We start from the raw sequence: 18,435 nt of genomic DNA, 5'->3' as shown, positions 1-18,435 counted from the left end.
TTGAGAATATACCATTAAATTGCATTTATTCTTACATTTCCCTCTTTTTTGAGCGAAGAAGCGTGGGTAAACGAGAATAGGATGAATCGGAAACCACTCGGGGTTTTAAATTTCGATTTAAAGCTCTCGTGACTGCAGGGATTCATATTATTGGTTCTTTCGGTAAAGTTACGTAGAAGGGAAATAATAAAATAATAAAAATAAAACAAAATTCTCACGACGTTTCGATTGCAACACAAGCAATCATCATCAGGTGTGAAAACCACGGCAAGAATTTTTTTGAAAAAGTGGCGATTTTTTCTTGCTGTGCTTTCACACCTGACGATGATTGCTTGTTTTGCAATCGAAACGTCGTGATAATTGTATTGTTTTATTTTTATTATTTCACTCGGGGGTTTAAGAATGGTCACGTAGAAAATAGGAATATCAGCAGGTCAGATTGTGGCTGGATAATAGGAAGAGTGGGTATTAGGAGGGTTGATGCAGTTTCACTCTCTGGTAATATATATGAATTCCGATTTAAAGCTTTCGTGACTGCAGGGATTCATCTTCTTGGTTCTTTCGGTAAAGTCACGTAGAAGGGAAATAATAAAATAATAAAAATAAAACATAATAAAATAATTCTCACGACGTTTCGGCCACAACGCAAGCAGCCGTCCTCAGGTGGAGAACAGGTCCGTCCTACTTGACGGACAGAGTCAGACTCTGTCTACTTGACGGACCTGTTCTCCACCTGAGGACGGCTGCTTGCGTTGTGGCCGAAACGTCGTGAGAATTATTTTATTATGTTTTATTTTTATTATTTTATTACTTCCCTTCTACGTGACTTTACCGAAAGAACCAAAAATATATATGAATTCCTTACCAAGCATGCGTCAGCGAGTGCCCATTCCCGAGCGCCTGTTAGTGAGCGCGCATTAGCATGTGCGCGTTACTAGTATTTGACCTCGCAACCTTCTGATTGTATAAACATAAAATGTAGTGGCTCACCATTCACAGAGAGGCGGACTTTTGCCGAAGAGTATCCTCCATTATCAAGAGTGTCAAAGAGATGACCATGCACGTGCGGCCACAAACCTGGATAACTAATACGTGGCAGTACAGCAAGTAAATTGCCAACCCATTTGTAATTGTTTTACACTGTTTTTGCCTCCAGCACCCGTTGGCTCTCCAGGCAACGTGTGCTTCCTCATCAGCCACATGGCACAAGGCACCAGAAATTTTAAAGAAGAGATAGTACTCCTCCCTTATACAACACCTGGAATAAGTCAGCAGGCTGGAAGGGGGTCCGGAGACAGGGACCAAGGATAAGGGGTACAACCACTGCAGATTAAACGGGAGCTGGACTCGGAGGGGTGGAAAGAAACAATACTCGTTCAGGTCGCCTCTTAATGTTTTTTTCTTTTCTTTATATCAGCTGTTGTTTTGGTTATATCCCTCTCTCCCCTCATCATCAAGTTCAAGTTAATTTATTAGGTATAGCCCTGTGAGCCATTCGGCTCTTGAATCGGGTGTAACCGCAACAAACAAAAAACAAAAACATGAACAAAAAAAAATCTTAAAGTGAATATGTGACTGAGTGCAAACAGAAAATCCAAGAAAAGACAGTAAAATATTGCAGAAAAAGCACCGTACACAAAAATGTGCAAAAATCCCAGTGGGATGCAAGTCAAACAACAACAACCACAAGACAACTTAGATTAAGGCCATCAGTCTAACTCTGTACTACAACAAACAAACATGGCCAAACCAAAAAACTGATCGAAAATCACCAAAATAAAGCCATAAAAGCATTGAAACAGTGGTCATAGGAACTGTGACCGAATTTTCACAATAAACGACGTAAACATCATCGCTTCCCCCTTATTAAAAAAGTTACCCTTAACCCCTTCGGTGAGACCCATTTGTATGGTTTGGGGCAGCGAACCCGTTCCCCATCTTTGACGGTGTATGTGTGTACGTGCATCACAACGCGATGCCTGGGGCCCGCACATTGCAGCAATAATAAATAAATATTCAAAAAAGGGACAGTGCCAAGATCACGTAGCAACGAAGCTGATGGAGACTAAAAAAGTCGGAACACCGGTATCCAACGCTCGCCTCTTTAAAAGGCTGTTGGCAAGCATCGCACTGGAAGACCTTATAGTTTATACATGGGGTGCCATGGTGGATATGAGATGTTAACTCCATCGCCTGGTATACATGAGGTCATGGGTTCGATCCCGACCGTGACGCCTGCTGTATATTTGGAGTTTGCGGTGTCTCTCTATCTCTTTCCCCGTGATCGTGTGGATCATTCTCTGGGTCCTCCAGTTTTCCCCTGCACATTTAGAATCAACCTCACACATTTGAGAGTATTGGGTTCTCTATAAATTTCAACGTGATGATGATACGCCACTTTGTTGTGCTATCAGTTGTGATAGCTAGGTCGCTTCTGAAAAAAAGAGCTGTATAGAAACTCAGCGAGGCCTTACACCTGGTATAAGAAAACTTTTGTTAATTTTTTTCTATAATAAAACATGTAATACAAAACTCTTCTAAAACTTCACAAGCTTGAAAAAACGTACGAACATTGAAATTGTTTTTAAATAGTTGGGACTGGCCTCGTACAACGAAGTAGGGCCTGCCATAAAAAAACTCAACATTCATCGCGTGTCTAACACTGGACCATTCCATGCCCTGTACTTTTTTTTCAGATTTTATTTTTTTACTACACCTGGGTCGTAAATATGTACGGCAGGTCATTGATCGACTACCGACTGTAAGTGCATTCCTGTGACCTTATATATTTGAGCAATTGACAATAGCTTGCCTTATGCAAGTTAAAAGAGATAAGTAATGTATTCGTATTTTAACTACCGAAGCCCCCGCCCCAGTGGAGTAAGTCATAAGGAAGTTACAGTTTAAAAGGACATGATTGGTTCTGGCTTGGTTTGTAAAATACAGAAATTCAAGTCAAGACTACAGAAGAGGTTTGAAGAGGCTCGGAGTTGTAATTCGGGTTTAAGATTTTTTTAGAAATTGGTCCAGTACTTTTTGATACCATTCTTTAATACTAAATACTAATTTCGCGCTGTCAAGAGGAAATAGGGCTCAAATGAAATGGACTTTTGGAAACTTCAAATTCCCACAGTACTACTATTTGGTGAGTTTTATTATTACCACACACACATGCACGCACAAGCATCTACATTTTCAACATGCGCAAGCTTTCTGGGGAAATAGTTTTGCAAGAAGCACCTGTTGAGAGCGTAACAATACGTGTGAGTGCGGTAACAATCGAATTTTCAGAATCAAAACCTTAAATTTAATGACTGGAGGAAATCCGATTAAGCTATGAACCCCTTTTGCCAAAGATGTCCAGTAGGACATTGGGTCGGTGCCACGCCAGCCACGTGTTGTCTAGCCACAAATCCCAGGTTCGAGCTCCTGTGGTCACCACCAGCAGCAGTAATAGTTGCAGGCAGTGTCCGCACTTCGATGTTTTATGGTCGAGTAATGCAACACATTCTATGTAGATTGATTCGCAAGCGGGAGAGCTGCTGGCATGAAGAGCCAGATGTATTAAAACTATTAATCTGTTTATTTTTTTCTAATAGGGGTTTTCCCCTTTTTCTGGCAACAAAACTGACACCTTTTGCAAGGAATCATGTTTACATTTACCATAATACTTGCAGTCAAATGCAAACAAAAAACAATACTCTGATAATTTATGCATTGTCCTTGAAACTGATTGGTCCACACCAGAGACAGCTTTCTTTAGAGCCTTTTGGCGTCATCTGGTCGAACACCATTGTGGTTAATGTAAACATGATTCCTTGCAAAATGTGTCAGTTTTGTTGCCATATTTTGGTACTGGCAAAGGAGGTCCCATGATGTTGAATTTTTTATTTTACTTGACCAGGTAAGGCCCACTGAGCCGTTTATCTCTTTTTCAAAAGTGACCTGGCCATCACAAATGATAACTCAACGAAGTAGATTATCATGATCACGTATAAATGTATAGCAGCCAAATACTCTGAACGAGTGATGTAGATTCTCAATGTGGAGGGAAAAACCGGAAAATCCGGAGAAGAATCAATATTACCATGGGGAGAGATTCATGCAAACTCCAAATATACAGAAGGCGTCAGGGTCGGGATCGAACCTACGACCTCCTGTAGACCAGGCGAGGTGGTTATCATCTCCTAGCCACCGTGGCACCCCCAGGGTCAGCTTTGACATGAAAGTCAACGTAAAGACCCCTTCCCCCTTTCTCACAACCATATAGTTAAAACGTGAGAATTTAACCAGTAATTAGGTCAGTTGATATGGTCAAGACGTTGGTTTCCTCAAATCCTTTCTTTGCAGTGAACTCAAAGAGGACTAAGCAAAGCATGTCCCTGGTGGTGGCCAAAAAACTGCGGTCCAATAGACGCACTTAAAAGAGCATGCAGCCACCTCATCCTTGCGGGTTTACTTTTTATTAAAATGTTTAAAACGTGACCCTAGTAGATACCGCCTGGAACGTCAGGATGTTAAAATTTAGTGATCTGAGGGAGGATGTGGAATAAAAATATTTTAAAGAAAAAAATACACTTATATTATTGGTTCTTTCGGTAAAGTCACGTAGAAGGGAAATAATAAAATAATATAAATATTAAACAATAAAAAATAAGATTTAATTTTATTTTATTATTTCCCTTCTACGTGACTTTACCGAAAGAACCAATAATATGAATCCCTGCAGTCACGAAAGCTTTAAATAATGAAATACACTTGCCATAGGCACTACAATACAGCAAAGCCCTCAACCCTTTTGCGGGTTTAGCCTCTGTAGTTTTTTGATGTTTCTCGCCAAATTTAAGGGAGATAAAGTTCGCCGATCATGGCCCCCCTGTGGCTCGGCCATTTACGGTTGACTGTTGGGTACCAGATCTGGCATCGTATTGGACAGCCTCTCTCAGCTGGATGCCTGGATGCATTTGACAAATACAGACTTGGCAGTTGCTTTAACGTGTAAGATGCGCACGTAACATTCTAAAATAAAGCAATGAGAAAAATATAGATTGGGGGTAAAACATAATTTACGTGGCATCCTTTATCGTGAGGTAAATGTGTTTTGAGAAGCTGGAGTATTCTAACTTTTATCGGTTATCCCTCCCGTGTAGGTCTGATGACCTTGGGAGCTGCCCAAGTGGAGGTGGATCGGTTCGTGAGCAGCAATACGGGTCAAGAGGTCACCCTGAGATGTGCGTACATGGGGTCGGAACGGCCCTCCAGAATAACGTGGCAGAAAGTAAACGGAGGCTCGCCAGTGACAATCGCGGTGGCCATTCCTGCAGGTTACGCGGTTGGCTTCGATCCTGACCTCTCGAGCCGGTTGCGCTTCACGAATCTCGACTCAGAACTGAGAAACGCATCCATCCGCATCGAAGACCTGCGTCTAGAGGACGCTGCAAACTTTGTCTGCAACTTTGGCACTCTTGATAATGGAGGCCACTCTTCGGCAAAAGTCCGCCTCTCTGTGAATGGTGAGCCACTACATTTTATGTTTATACAATCAGAAGGTTGCGAGGTCAAATACTAGTAATGCGCACACGCTAATGCGCACTCACTAACAGGTGCTTGGGAACGGGCACTCGCTGACGCATGCTTGGTAACACGTGCTCGGTAATGCACCGTAACGCACACCCCTGTAAGCAAGTTCTCTCTTCAGCCACTTTTCCCGAATCCTCCAAGCTCCCGACATTCACCTCGTCATCTACCTTATAACTCCCTGCATTATGGGACCTTCCACAAGTCTCTCTCAGCGCCTCTTCCTTGTTTCCTGCCTAATATATCTTCTCTGGGTTTTCTCCAATCCCCAATCTATTTTTCACGCCTTTTGTTACCACCATCTTTAATTCTTTTACATGTCGTCCCGTGTCCACCACCTAGCCTCAGAATGCCCCCTGCATGACCTTTACACGCCCAGTATGACATTACAGCGCCATGCGACACCATGTCTGTACATGTGACAATGTCTTCCAGGACATGCTAATATTGCGTGGCCAGTGATGGTGTTTACAACACCACAGCCGAGTTTTACCGTAACGTTGGGGTCACTGACCGGTAGGCCCCCACATGGCTTGTAGCAACTGCTTCAGAGCACCATGGTGGTGAGATATTAACTACCTTGCCTGGTATAAAAGAGGCCATGGGTTTGATCCCGAACCTGACGCCTGTTTACATGTTCTCCCTGTGCTCACGTATATTTTTCTCTGGGTCCTCTGGGTTTTCCCTCGAAATTTATAATTAATATCATGCGTTAAGAGTATTTGGCTGCTATACATGTTCACGTGATGATAAGCCACCTCATGGACAGGTCGCTTCAAAAAAGAGCTACACAGCTCAATCAGGCTTACCTGGTAAAATACAAAATAGTTTAGTTTTGGCTCTTTGCTTCACCTCCTTTTTGCTCCACCATCACCCCGATCGTTAATTGGATCGACCGTTATTTAACAGTCTAAACATTCCCGCGGCGAATATAGCAGTGCGGTAATCTTACGCCCCCATGATGTCACCCGAGTGAGGCCTAAGTTTTATTTAGCGAATCCTTTTACACGTGACTGCCGTACAGTTCGAGCGCCAGATTTGAAAGAACGATAAATAAATGTGCTTGCCAAGGTTATATATTGTGTGAGCGCAGACGTCAGCATCACGTAGCCACAGAGCCATGTGACAACCACAACAACAACCAGTCCATGGCACGCCCTAACGGACTTCCCAGCTGGAGACGATGGTGTGCCATTGCTCTCCTGGCTGCCCGCATTCACACAGCAGGGTCGTCGCGTCGTAGTACGATGCCCCATTGATGTTCGGAAGCGGGGCACACCCACACAACATCCTGATCACACCGGAAGTGGTTCAACTGAGTCCACTGGCGCCTTGGGAGATCGAAGCCAGGGACCTGGAAAGGCGGATCACTGATGAAGTCCTGGTTGCTCACATCCACGCATCTCAATTCCTCGTACCGAGGCAGTTGCGGGTATCCCGCGTACTCGGGGGTCTTTGGGCTGCGGTAATGCCCACCACCACTGGGTGTGGGGACTTCAGACGCACGGGTGGAGGCTTGATGATGTCGAGGTGAGACTCATGTGGGCCTTGTGTTTAAAACAAAAAAATCCCATAGGTTCAGTAATCTCGTGTGAACCCACTTTCAGCCTCACCCATCAAGAGGTTATTATTCTTTGTTGGCGACGCTCAACTGGCAATTCAAACTCTAGTTCCCACGGCAGGAGCCAAAATACTATGTCGATGATTTGCAAAAGTGTCATCCTTCCCTTCCATGCCCCCAAGTTCCCCCTGCGAACGTCTACCTGGAGTTGAACCCTACCCACCACGGAGATGGAGCAGTGGGCATCAGCTCGCGTGCAGGCACTAGATGGATCGTTTTGTGATTTAAAAAATCCGTTGGGAATGGTGAGAGCCTAGGGGAGACCTTCATTCAGAAGCAGACGCCGATGACTTTTCATTGAGGATGACGATATGAAGGCGTTATTATAGTGATATGAATAGGGCATAATTATAAAACGGGTAATATTTTATTACGTAAATATAACAGGTGATAATGGTGATTGTGCTCACGTTAATAACCCTGAGCCACAAATTAAAACTCTACATTCCTATGATGATAAAAAGGAGGCATCCCGATATTGACATCCACAAAGTCACCGCATTTTATTGACCTCCATGCCCCAGTTCCCCCGAACGCCTCTCTGGAGTCGAACCCATCCCAGCTGGTCGAGGGCAGGGCGGAGGTGACCGTGGCCACGTGCGTCGCTCTGGGAGGACAACCCGCAGCCTCCGTCACCTGGAGCGGCCTCGATCATCATCAGGGCAGCTCCTACGAGACCACAGAGATGGAGCCCGATGGCACGGTGACAGTGAGGAGCGAGTACCGGATGGAGCCCACGCGCGACAGCCACGGGCGGACGCTCACCTGCAAGGTGGAGCACCCGGCCCTGGAGATCCCGGTTGTTAAGTCCACCATCCTCGATGTCCACTGTGAGTGGAGCACCGTGAATTTATATATATAAATCCCCAAAATATAATTGTATGTAATATCAAATCGGTGAAAGTTCATGGAAAATTTGCAACAGTCTGTGATAGTTTTGTGGCACTTTGCGGTGCTCTGCTGTAACTAGTCGGACCGTGCTGGCGTTACGTTTCCCAATAGTGAAAATTTGCAGCCGGACTTTGCGAGTCCAAGCACAGGCCCGTTTGTGTTGTAGGGGTCGTCAGTAGCAGGGCCCACGTCTTTGTCTTCACACTCGGTGAACCGTCCATGACAGGGGCTGTGGGGGCATGTGAGTGGGTATATTTAAACCAAGAAAAAAATTGGTCCATTGAATCTCAAAAAAGTTATCCTGCAATCTCAACGTTCTCGAGCCCTTCACCGATAATTGGTGGATGCACTCACCGCTCTCTTTAGAGTTCCAAATGGACATTTTGTTTACACAACATGATGGTGATGGAACAAACTGGAATCAAATTGTGGATTTTTTTTAAACAATAGGTTATTAAAAGTTAATTTGAAAATACAACCGACTGGAGAATATCCACAAATAAGGGGGAGGGGGGGATAAAAACTTATAATGACCTAATCGCACCATCTCATAAGATAAGGGTGCCACGGTGGTGAGATGTTAACTACTTCACCCGGTATATAGGAGGTCGTGGGTCCAATTCTGACCCTGACAATGCCAGTATATTTTTTGAGTTAGCGGGTCTCTCTCTCCATCATCACATGGATTATTCTCCGGGTCCTCCGGTTTTTCCCTACACATTTAGAATCAATGTCACACATTTAGAGTATTTGGCTGCTATAAATGTCCACGTGATGATAAGCCACTTTATCAGATATAATTTGTGATAACCAGGTCGCTTCTGAAAAAGAGCTACATAGCTCAGTGGGCCTTATCTGGTAGGATGGGGATGGTTAGTTTCATTTGTACGTGTTTCGGTTATTTCTTTACCTTTCTTGTATTTTGTACTACTATCATGTTATTGTACTGTTTGTTGTTGTAACGTTCTTACCTGCCCCTACTGAACATCTGTGAAAAAGAGCTTTATAGCTCATCAGATTCCTCCAGTAGAAATAGGAGGATGATGGAAGTACATATCAAGGCTACTCCGTGTAACCCAGAAAAAAAAAGAGAAGACTGAGCCTTTAGCGGCGTTTGAAGGAGCTCTCCCGACTGAATCAGCGCCCGTCCCCCTTTCTTATCTGTAGATAAACCGAGAGTGACTGTCGTAGAATACGACGGCGATCGGGATCTGGGGAGACGAGGAACTCTGCTCACCTGCCGAGTGGACGCCAACCCTCATGCGACGCACTACTTGTGGAGCAGGTACAGCGAATTATCGTTTAGACGTGTTTCCTCAAAGTTGCGCGTTAAACGGAAAAAAACGATTTTCCCCCTAAATAATATAACGATACAAATTTGGCGGGTTAAGGCACTGGCATCGCACGGTGCTTTCATATACGCTTCTGCGGCCGTCTGGAACGGCTCTTTTGCTACGTTCTTTTTGTTGCTATAATTTAATGCAAGATTGGCTTCTGGCTACTGAACGAATACATGATAATAGGGTCGCACTCATTACACACAAAGAGCTTACCACAAAGGAACCACAATACCTTGCTAATATCGTCTAGGAAAATAAACTATCACACGAACTCTGGTCAACATCGTAGCAGTGGCTTTTGCCTCACCATCGAACAAAGACGGTCACCACGTCGCGTGCTTTTAGGTGTGCTTGTGTGGCTGTCTGTGACGCTATTACTTCCGATATTAGGAAGCCACTATGAGCTATGGCACTTTTAAATAATCGAAAGTGACAAACTTAATTATTTAGAAATGCTCTTTGTGTATAGTTTGTTGTTTCACGTTATAACGGCGCTCGTTCTGCGTTGTGCAAAACATTTTCCTGATAGAGGGAACCACGTTGTAGCAAAAAAGTGCCTTATCGCGAGAACAGCAATGCGTTAAGCGAGGATTTATCATAAGGGTTCGCATCTTACCGCCTAATTTCGCTAGCCACCTACGCTTCCATTTATAAAAACCTGCACCCCAGCACTTGGGCTGGGTGTACCCCATTCCAAGGAAAATAAACAATGACAAAGATCCCTCATATAGCCTGAAAAGACTGTTGGGGCAAGTTCTGTTAGCGAGCACCTATGAAGGCTGGCACAGCACACGAGGGGGTGGGTGACCAGCACCACGCCCGGCTGTCTTTGAATCCCCCCAGTGGCGATGTTTACACACCACACCACGGACTCATTTGAGGCTGAGTCGACCTCGGGGAGGCCCCATGACCTGCTCAGATAATCGTCACCGGTGTTGGTGGTCGTGAGCGGGAATAGTAGTGTAGTGCGCTAACTGCTACACTACTACTCCCCACCTTATGAAGGTGGCTTATAATGGCCACGTGAAGACATACTGAGCAACAGCTGCCGAGAACCGTGTCTTGAATTCACCTTTCAGCGAACCACAAATTATACCGGATTACTGCCGCAAATGCTCCCTTTTTGAATGTCAAATTAACTAATTTAATTACAGCACTTCAGCTACCTATAAGCATGCACTGCACACCCAACTTGTTCGCGATGGTTTCCACTCGAGTCCAAGCCACGCATTGTACCCCAAATCGCCCAAATCTGTTACTCTTCCTTCACCTCTTGAGATCAAAACAAAATGTACTTGAAAAACAAAAAACAATCTTAAACTTCAGTGTTTCACATACGATGGTGTTTTAACACATCACGGGGTTGGGTATTTTACGAACCTCTCGCTTTGTACCGATGTGTTATTATCTGTTGCGATTATTTGTTGCAGGGACGGCGCTTCAATCTCCAGTGGCGCCCTTGAGAAGGGGAGCTCTCTTAGCTTCCGAAGCCCGCTGGTCGAGTCGGGCTCTGCGTCATTCTCCTGCCGCGTCAATAATTCGGTGGGCTGGGGCGAGGCGGCAATTAAAGTAATGATCAGGTCACGTAGAGGTGCCAGTTTTTCAATGTCTAGAAGCATCTCTACTACCAGTGCTGCGTTCACTACAGCCATCTCTTCCACCGGTTCTGCCTTAACTTCGACCAGCCCTACCGCCAGTTCTGACTCAACTACAAGCCGTTCTACTATCACTCCTGCCTCAACTACAACCAGCCGTACCACCAGACCTGCCTTAACTACAGTCAGCCCTTACATCGGTACGTAATCGGCTTACAGGCAGCTCTACACCAGCTCCAAATGTAACTATAGAGCAAAGCCACTTCCATCGCGACAAAACGGCCATCTCTCTCTGCTCTCCTATGTGGGCCTGCTGATTTAACTGGGACGGACGAAAATTTGCTCCACCGTGACTATAAAACAAAAAACAACGCATTTGCAACCCGAACTTTCCTCTTGGTATAATTTGGTTTAAAGACTGGAATTTGAAACAGAGAGAGGAAAAAAAATGGACTTAATGTTAAAGAGAGACAAAAAAGTGTGTTGTTCCAAACTCGTTTTGGACAAGTCTGTGGGACTATATTTATCCATTCAGGTGCAAGCAGGAGATGTTTTATATATAGCAAGTAAACAAATAGCCCTGAAGGCACCCAGTGTCAGAACAGGGAAGCCAAGCAGACATTTGAGCCTGAGTCAATGCTTTTAATTGGAGATCGCCGTGGGATTGAAAATTGTAGGCATGGTGCTGCGAGGTGTGCGTCTAGGACCTGGCAGCGGCTTTCAGTGCTTGTAGAGGCGTTCACTTTGCAGAGCGAATGTTATATAGGCTTGCAAGTGTGGCACATTAGGAATGGATCACTATTTTAATTATATCCTTGTGCGAATATCTTTATATATGCTGCCTTTATAATTGCTTGGTCCGTCTCATTGGAAGAGTTGATCCCCGTCAGTGAACTCTGGGAAACTCTCCTGCCAGGCTCGCCAAAATATGTTGCACACTCGAAATTAAGGACGTGGGTGGGTGTTCCAAATCGAGGGCAGACACATTTATTGTGGTTAATAGCAATCTTGTGAAGAACAGCACCGTCACTCTGTAAAATGCAACAGCACATGTGTTACAAACAGCATTTCTCCCGAGTCGCCATTAACCATGTGACTAGTATATACGCGCGATCATTCAATAACCCTGCCAGCCACCTACAGGCCCGACTCAGTCACCACATGCTGCTGTACACACATGCATTGATGCACTGCACAGCACATCAGGACTTTCACAGAACCACACTTTACTCCCTTTCTGCACAAGGACATAATTAAAGGAGTGATCTATTCCTAATGTTCCACACAGGGCTATACTAAAACTTTGCGAAAAACACGAATTGTTCCAGGTAAGCCCCACTGAGCTATGTAGCTCTTTATCAGAAGCGACCTCGCCACAAATTTATATCAAGGATGTGGCTACTTGCGTGGAAATAAAGAGCAGCCGAATACTATAATTTCATGTTGATTCTAAATATGGAGGGAAAAAAACCGAAGGACCCGGAGTAAAATCCACGTGACCACAGGGAGAAAATACAAACTCCAAATATACAGCAGGCGTCAGGGTTGAGATCGAACCCACGTCCTCCTGTATACTGGGCGAGATAATTAACATATCCTAGCCACCGTGATGATGATGAGAGAGAGACCCACAAACTCCAAATGTACAGCATGTGTCAGGCTTGGGATCGAACCAACAACCTTCTACATACCAAGCGAGGTAGTTAACATATCGCCGGTGGGAAAGGAGGCAGTGCTACTAAACCCATTGCTGTACCAAACCTCTGTAGTCCGAGGTCTAGACCACCCACTTTCACCAACCGGCACTGACCAGCGTGACAAAGTGTGGGCAAGCAACCCCACAAACCCCACAGCTAGGGAATTTCCTCATCCTAGAGTCTACTGACGTGGGCCTGTGTGTGTACAAATTGCAAAGTTATCCCGTGCGTGAATGTCTCATAACAGCCGCGTTGCTGTCTTACAGGTGGCGTTGAGACCTGGGTTGTAGCCGTTGCCATCGTAGTGCCGCTGACGGCATTGGTGGCAGCGGTGGGTCCCGTTTACTACTTCTGCTTCCACAAGTAAGGGAAGACATTCACGTGCGTAGGTTACTTGCTGTCGGAACTTGTTACACGGGTGTACCTCGACGTATGCTTGGGTTACGTTCTTGATTATTTGAACGTAAAGCTAAATATATAAATAGTGTACAGTGAGTCTTGTTTAGAAAGGGCTGGTGGTGGTGATAGATGTTTTCCTGAAAAGTGCCGCGTTAATCGAAACACTATTTACACCAATAAATAACGTAGAGATACGATTGTACACTACTTCTACACACCATGCAGTGAGATGATGGGACATAAAACTGAGGGTATACTGCTACCCGTGTTGCTGTATCATTCCACTTTATCATTCCACTGTATCATACATAATGAAAATGTCGCTCTTAAAATGTAACCATCAGAGCTGTGATATTCCACAACTAAGTTTAGATATTAACAATTCGGTCGTGTTAACAGTCTTAACGCTACAAGCGTGAATACAAAAAATTATCCTATCGCCGTTTTCTTCATCATCATTCACATGGCATTTTAAAAAATGAGCAGGCTACAATTGTAGGTTTAATGTAGTACACCATTCCATGGCATCCAGGGTGGTAGCTGAGTGGAGTAGCCCACTCGTTCCACCAGAGTACGCGTGGTTGTATTGGGGTAGCTGAGTGGAGTCGTGCACTTGTTCCACCAGAGCATGGGTGTTGTATTGGCCAGTCACTAGCGATATGTCTGATGGTTTGCACCTCACGGCATTTTCTTCAGTTATGAGCCAGTGTTTTATAGTTCTGTGACATTAATCGGAGTAAAATGCGTCCATGAAAATGTACGCTGTAGAGGTAACTCTCGATTTTACGAACGTTCACTTCACGACACTTTTTCGTTCGCGCAATTGACGAATTGTGTACGCTTTTCGATTCGTGAAGTCGCATTTGCGCGCGAGCGAAATCTCACTGCTGCCACTCGCACCGCCGTGAGATCGTCAAACAAGAAGGCACCCGGGAGGCTGCGTTACCCATCAGCGACGGTGTCCCTGCGGCAGCGGCGGCGGCAGTAATAACGCTTCCACAACGCCTCTCCCTCCGGTCATTCCAATACGCTGCAGGATCTTTTGGCGACTTAGGTTAATAAGTGTAGTTTTACATGAATTATTAAACAATCGTTTTTATGTTTATGTTCTTTATGATTATTATTTTTACACGGTGAAGAGTGTTATAGGTGGTGTATATTTTTAGAGTAGAGTTGGAATGACTGTCCTGAACACATCCCTCATTTTCTTTTAATTAAATTAATGGGAGTTAGCCGTTTATAATTTACGGAATTCTGTTCTATGGCGAGTTTTTTTTTAAGAACCGCATCCCTCTTTGCAAATCGAGTGATACGCCCTGTACGTACATTGTGGTGATATTTCTCCTTTCACAATCTCTGCAGGAGAAAGAGCAAAGGTGAAAATTGCCAGCAGAATACTGCGGATGAAACCGTGAGTGTTTGATAAGCGACACACAGTGACACGGATCTACACCACAAATACCTCTCTTTATGAACCACATGATCCGTTGCTGATCTCATCAATGAGCATAGATAAGTACAACAAAGGTTAATTTTACAAAAGCAGATTGCATCCGTTGCATCGAAGTCAATCAATATCGTTGGAAAATAATGTTTTATTTTTCAAACTATGTTTTCCTTTTAATGCTCACCCCTCTAACCCCACGCCCCATTCCTACTCTCAGGAGCAGCAGCAACATCAGCAGCAGGACGACCATCATCAGTACGAATACATTGACGGGAAATTCCCATCCCACAATCTGGAGTTACAACAGCCGCCCTCTGGCCGTGCCGAATTCTACAATGTGCATGCAGAAATCACTTCCAAATGGTATGTCCAAGCATTTCAAACAGTGTTATGTCGATTGAAATATCAGACTTTTATCTATGATAGAGGTTTTTTGGGGTTATATTGCGTAAATATAAACGTGTTGTTAAACCCGCCACCACCGACACAGCCAATTACGTTTTCTGTTTTTAAGAGGCACAGTAGACCCAACAAAAGGGACTTCTGAGTGCAGTACGAATTAAAAAAAATGTCTAAGTTTATCTTAACGTATGGCAAATTGAGTAGGTTTTTAGCATAGGCGGAGTTTGACTTCTATATTTTTGGGGGAAGGGCGGACAGGGTTTTGCTTTGTCCATCACATTAGGAATTGCGGCTGCATGTAATTATGTTTTTAAAATCTTAATTGTAAACTACTGAAAATAAATGTATTAAGGTGTCCAGTTTGGGGTGGGGGGTGGCATTGCCCCACCCCCCGTGCCACCTCCTCGCCCCCCACTAAACTATGTCCATGGTTTTATCTAAATGGGAAATAATCCCAGCTATTAGGAGCAGTTTCTTCGGGCAAGGGACCCTTCCAAATCTTGAGGGTTCACAAAAGGAGCAAAGCGTGGGCGCTTCGCATAGTCGGAATTTTTTTTAACGTACAGTATTTTCATTGTTTAAGTTGTATGTAGTGTATAATGTACCAAATATAATATTTGACATTGAAATCAAGCAAAACTAACTTTTTTGTCATGCTGATGGCCAGACTGGTTCCAGCCTTTGGAGTGGTTTTACCGGGTTCGCCGGATCGGCCTCGGGACCGCTGGATAATGTTGGAAGCTGGATAATCGATGATCAATTACTTTAAGTTATTCCATTTTTGTGCATTAATCTTTGAAAAAAATTTCATTTAAACTCTTTTAGGAACCACAGAAAAAATCTGGATGAGAAAAACCTGAATTCTACTGAATCGGTGGGTGAATTGATAAGCTAATCTTACTACCTGCCTCGGCTGAGCAATGTGATATCGTGTGTGTGTGTCATTGTATATAGAGTAGACTCTCGATTATCCACATGTGGTTTATTCGATTTGCGGATTAATCGCGCACCTTAGATTTTGACATAAATTAATAACTCATGGATTTTCCATGAATACATAAATTAATACTAAATAAAAAACAGTTTTACATAGTCATTCTTGGAAATGTTTATTACATGTTACGTGCTGAAATAGATCAAAAATATCTGCTCTGGTTAATCCGAAATCCATGTACTCGCACCAACACTACAGTAGTTGCATACCTTTACAACAGTGGGCGGAGTTTGATTGATGTTGATTGGCTGTGGTTCTGCTGTCACTTAGTGGGTCGAGTCTTCTGCTGGGCGGGAGCAGGAAAGTTTTATGACTGAGCACGCGCATCGATCGGGTCAATATTCGTTCTAAATTGAAAGAGTATTTTCTTAACTTTACCTATATTAGTGGATTTTAGCATAGAGATCCGCGGAAAATTGTATATATTTTTTGGATTAACCGCGATTTTGAATTATCGGCAGCCATCTACTGAACACACCCCGACAGTGTGGCGGTTAGCGCGCCACTCTACGAACCCGGCCATTCGATCCCCGCTCGCGGCGAACAGCGGTAACGATTATCTGTACCAGTCCTTGGCCTCCTCTAGGTTGACTCGGCATCAAATGAGTACCTGGTGCAGGGGTGTGTGAACATCACCACTAGGGAGTAAAAGGCGGCGGAGTGTGGTGCTGGCCACCCATCCATTCGCTCGTGTGCTGTGCTGGCCTTCATAGGTGCTGCTCGCGAACAGCACTTGCCACAACAATCTGTGAAGCCCACACTCGGGAATCTTTGTCCTTATACATGCCTCAAAATTCCCTGTTTAGTAATCATAGACTGCCATGGATAAAGCGGTAAAACGAGCATGTATTTGGGATGAGGTGCAGTGGTGATCAGCACATCAATCAGCTCCCCAGTGGTAAAATTTAAATATTGACTAAATTTTTTATGGCAGCGTTGACCTATGGGAGGTCCAGCACAGTTTCAAATTTCACCGCGAACAATTGAACCATGGCCAAACAGATTGCAGTGCTGCAAACCATTTGCACCACCGGCAAAGACACGCACGGAAAAAAAAAATCCACTTGTAACATTTCAGTAATTTGTACCGACATTCAACATCTAATTGCGTGAGTTTTTGCCAACTAATTCTTTCCCATTGCAGAACCCACAAAACCAATATGGCGTTCACTACCAGGTAAGCCTCACGCTCAATTGGCAACGCTAAGTAAGGATGCCTTCGCTGAATATGATTTCGTTCGTTCGTGTCTCAATCCGTTTGTCCTGGTGAGGGTCCCGGAGGCAGCGTGTTAAGTAAGGTTGGTAAAGACCTCCCTTTCCCTCGTGACAGACTCTAGCACTACATTACTATACACTACACTATACAATACTATATCCTACACTACTATACATTACTATACACTACTGCACTATACACTATACATTACTATACACTACTACACTATACACTAACATACACTATTACACTACTATACATTACAAAACACTACTATACTATACACTAATATACACTACTATACACAGCATTTAGCTCTTCCTGGAGAATTTCCAGGTGTTCCCAGGCCAGCCGAGCGACATAATCTCGCCAGAGGTTTCCTGGGCCGTCCTCGGGGTCTTCGCCCAGTGAATACACTATGTAACACGATTTTTGTCCCTGGGTAGTAAGTGTTATTTTTTACTGCTTATGCCTAAAAAGTATAGAAAATGGCTATTATTCCCCACAAACTTTGCTTTTGTGTAGAATAATAGCCATGGTTCAGGACAAACCAATGCAGAAGAGTAGTACCGTGCCACGCACATTTGAGCTGGGAGAAAATGGGACTTGATTTAAGTACGAAATTGTACATTATACCTGTAGCGATGAACTCAAATGAATCAACAAAAATGAAAGTTTCTTTGCTTTTCATTTCACAGCCTCTGAAGCCGTCTACAGGGAAAACGTACGATGAATTAAACCATCCCACATACGAGAATGTATGAGATTAAGCACTTTCAACACATTGCACTAAACGACACGGTTAAAACCAATGTACACGGGTTTAATTAGAAGTTAAATTTATTCGGGAATTGTGACGCGCACACGTAATAAGCACTTTGGAGGTGGAGTTAGTGGATACGATAGGATCGTGTTCGGTGATCGTTCTATCTTTAAGTCGTCCAAAGTGAGGTGCGGGGGAAGGACAATAAAATAAAAACACGAAAAGCAGCTCTAAAAATTTAGTTTTAAATATCGGCTTATCCGTGTGGACTTTGGGCATGGATCTCCTTGTATACGTGGTGGGTTTATTCTGGCTCTCCAATTTATTGCCCATATCATGAAAATAACAGAAAATGTACTCAATAAACTTGCCAATCTTCTCAAGCAGAACTATGCGAGCATCATTTGTAAGCAGGTTTGATATGCAGGTAGAGCAGCACAGTGCATGTTACAACTTCAATGATTCTCAGACAACACGAACTGTAGAGGGTAGC

General features: G+C 44.0%; 1 protein-coding gene across 5 annotated transcripts; it reads left to right on the top strand.

The window, feature by feature from the left end:
- Positions 1-2,922: 2,922 nt before the first annotated feature.
- On the top strand, positions 2,923-18,166 carry LOC133358498 (nectin-3-like). 5 transcript variants are annotated; one of them, XM_061576847.1, is made up of 10 exons: positions 2,923-3,145; positions 5,151-5,513; positions 7,723-8,028; positions 9,257-9,374; positions 10,860-11,224; positions 12,988-13,084; positions 14,483-14,531; positions 14,785-14,930; positions 15,795-15,843; positions 17,108-18,166. In XM_061576847.1, the coding sequence occupies exons 1-10, from the start codon at positions 3,103-3,105 to the stop codon at positions 17,168-17,170; spliced, it is 1,599 nt and encodes a 532-aa protein (XP_061432831.1). In that variant the 5' UTR covers positions 2,923-3,102; the 3' UTR covers positions 17,171-18,166. The 5 variants fall into 5 exon arrangements, 2 of the variants coding, with proteins under 2 accessions (XP_061432831.1, XP_061432830.1); XM_061576846.1 differs by having other exon boundaries at positions 14,480-14,531; XR_009757089.1 differs by lacking the exons at positions 14,785-14,930; positions 15,795-15,843; positions 17,108-18,166 and having other exon boundaries at positions 10,860-10,971; positions 14,483-14,532.
- The last annotated feature ends 269 nt before the right edge of the window (positions 18,167-18,435 follow it).

This window comes from Lethenteron reissneri, chromosome 62, assembly GCF_015708825.2.
Source record: "Lethenteron reissneri isolate LAM-NWPU_2019-01 chromosome 62, ASM1570882v1, whole genome shotgun sequence".
NCBI lineage: Eukaryota > Metazoa > Chordata > Hyperoartia > Petromyzontiformes > Petromyzontidae > Lethenteron > Lethenteron reissneri.
Note: the sequence above shows the minus strand (reverse complement) of the source record. Positions and strands in the feature narration are given on the sequence as shown.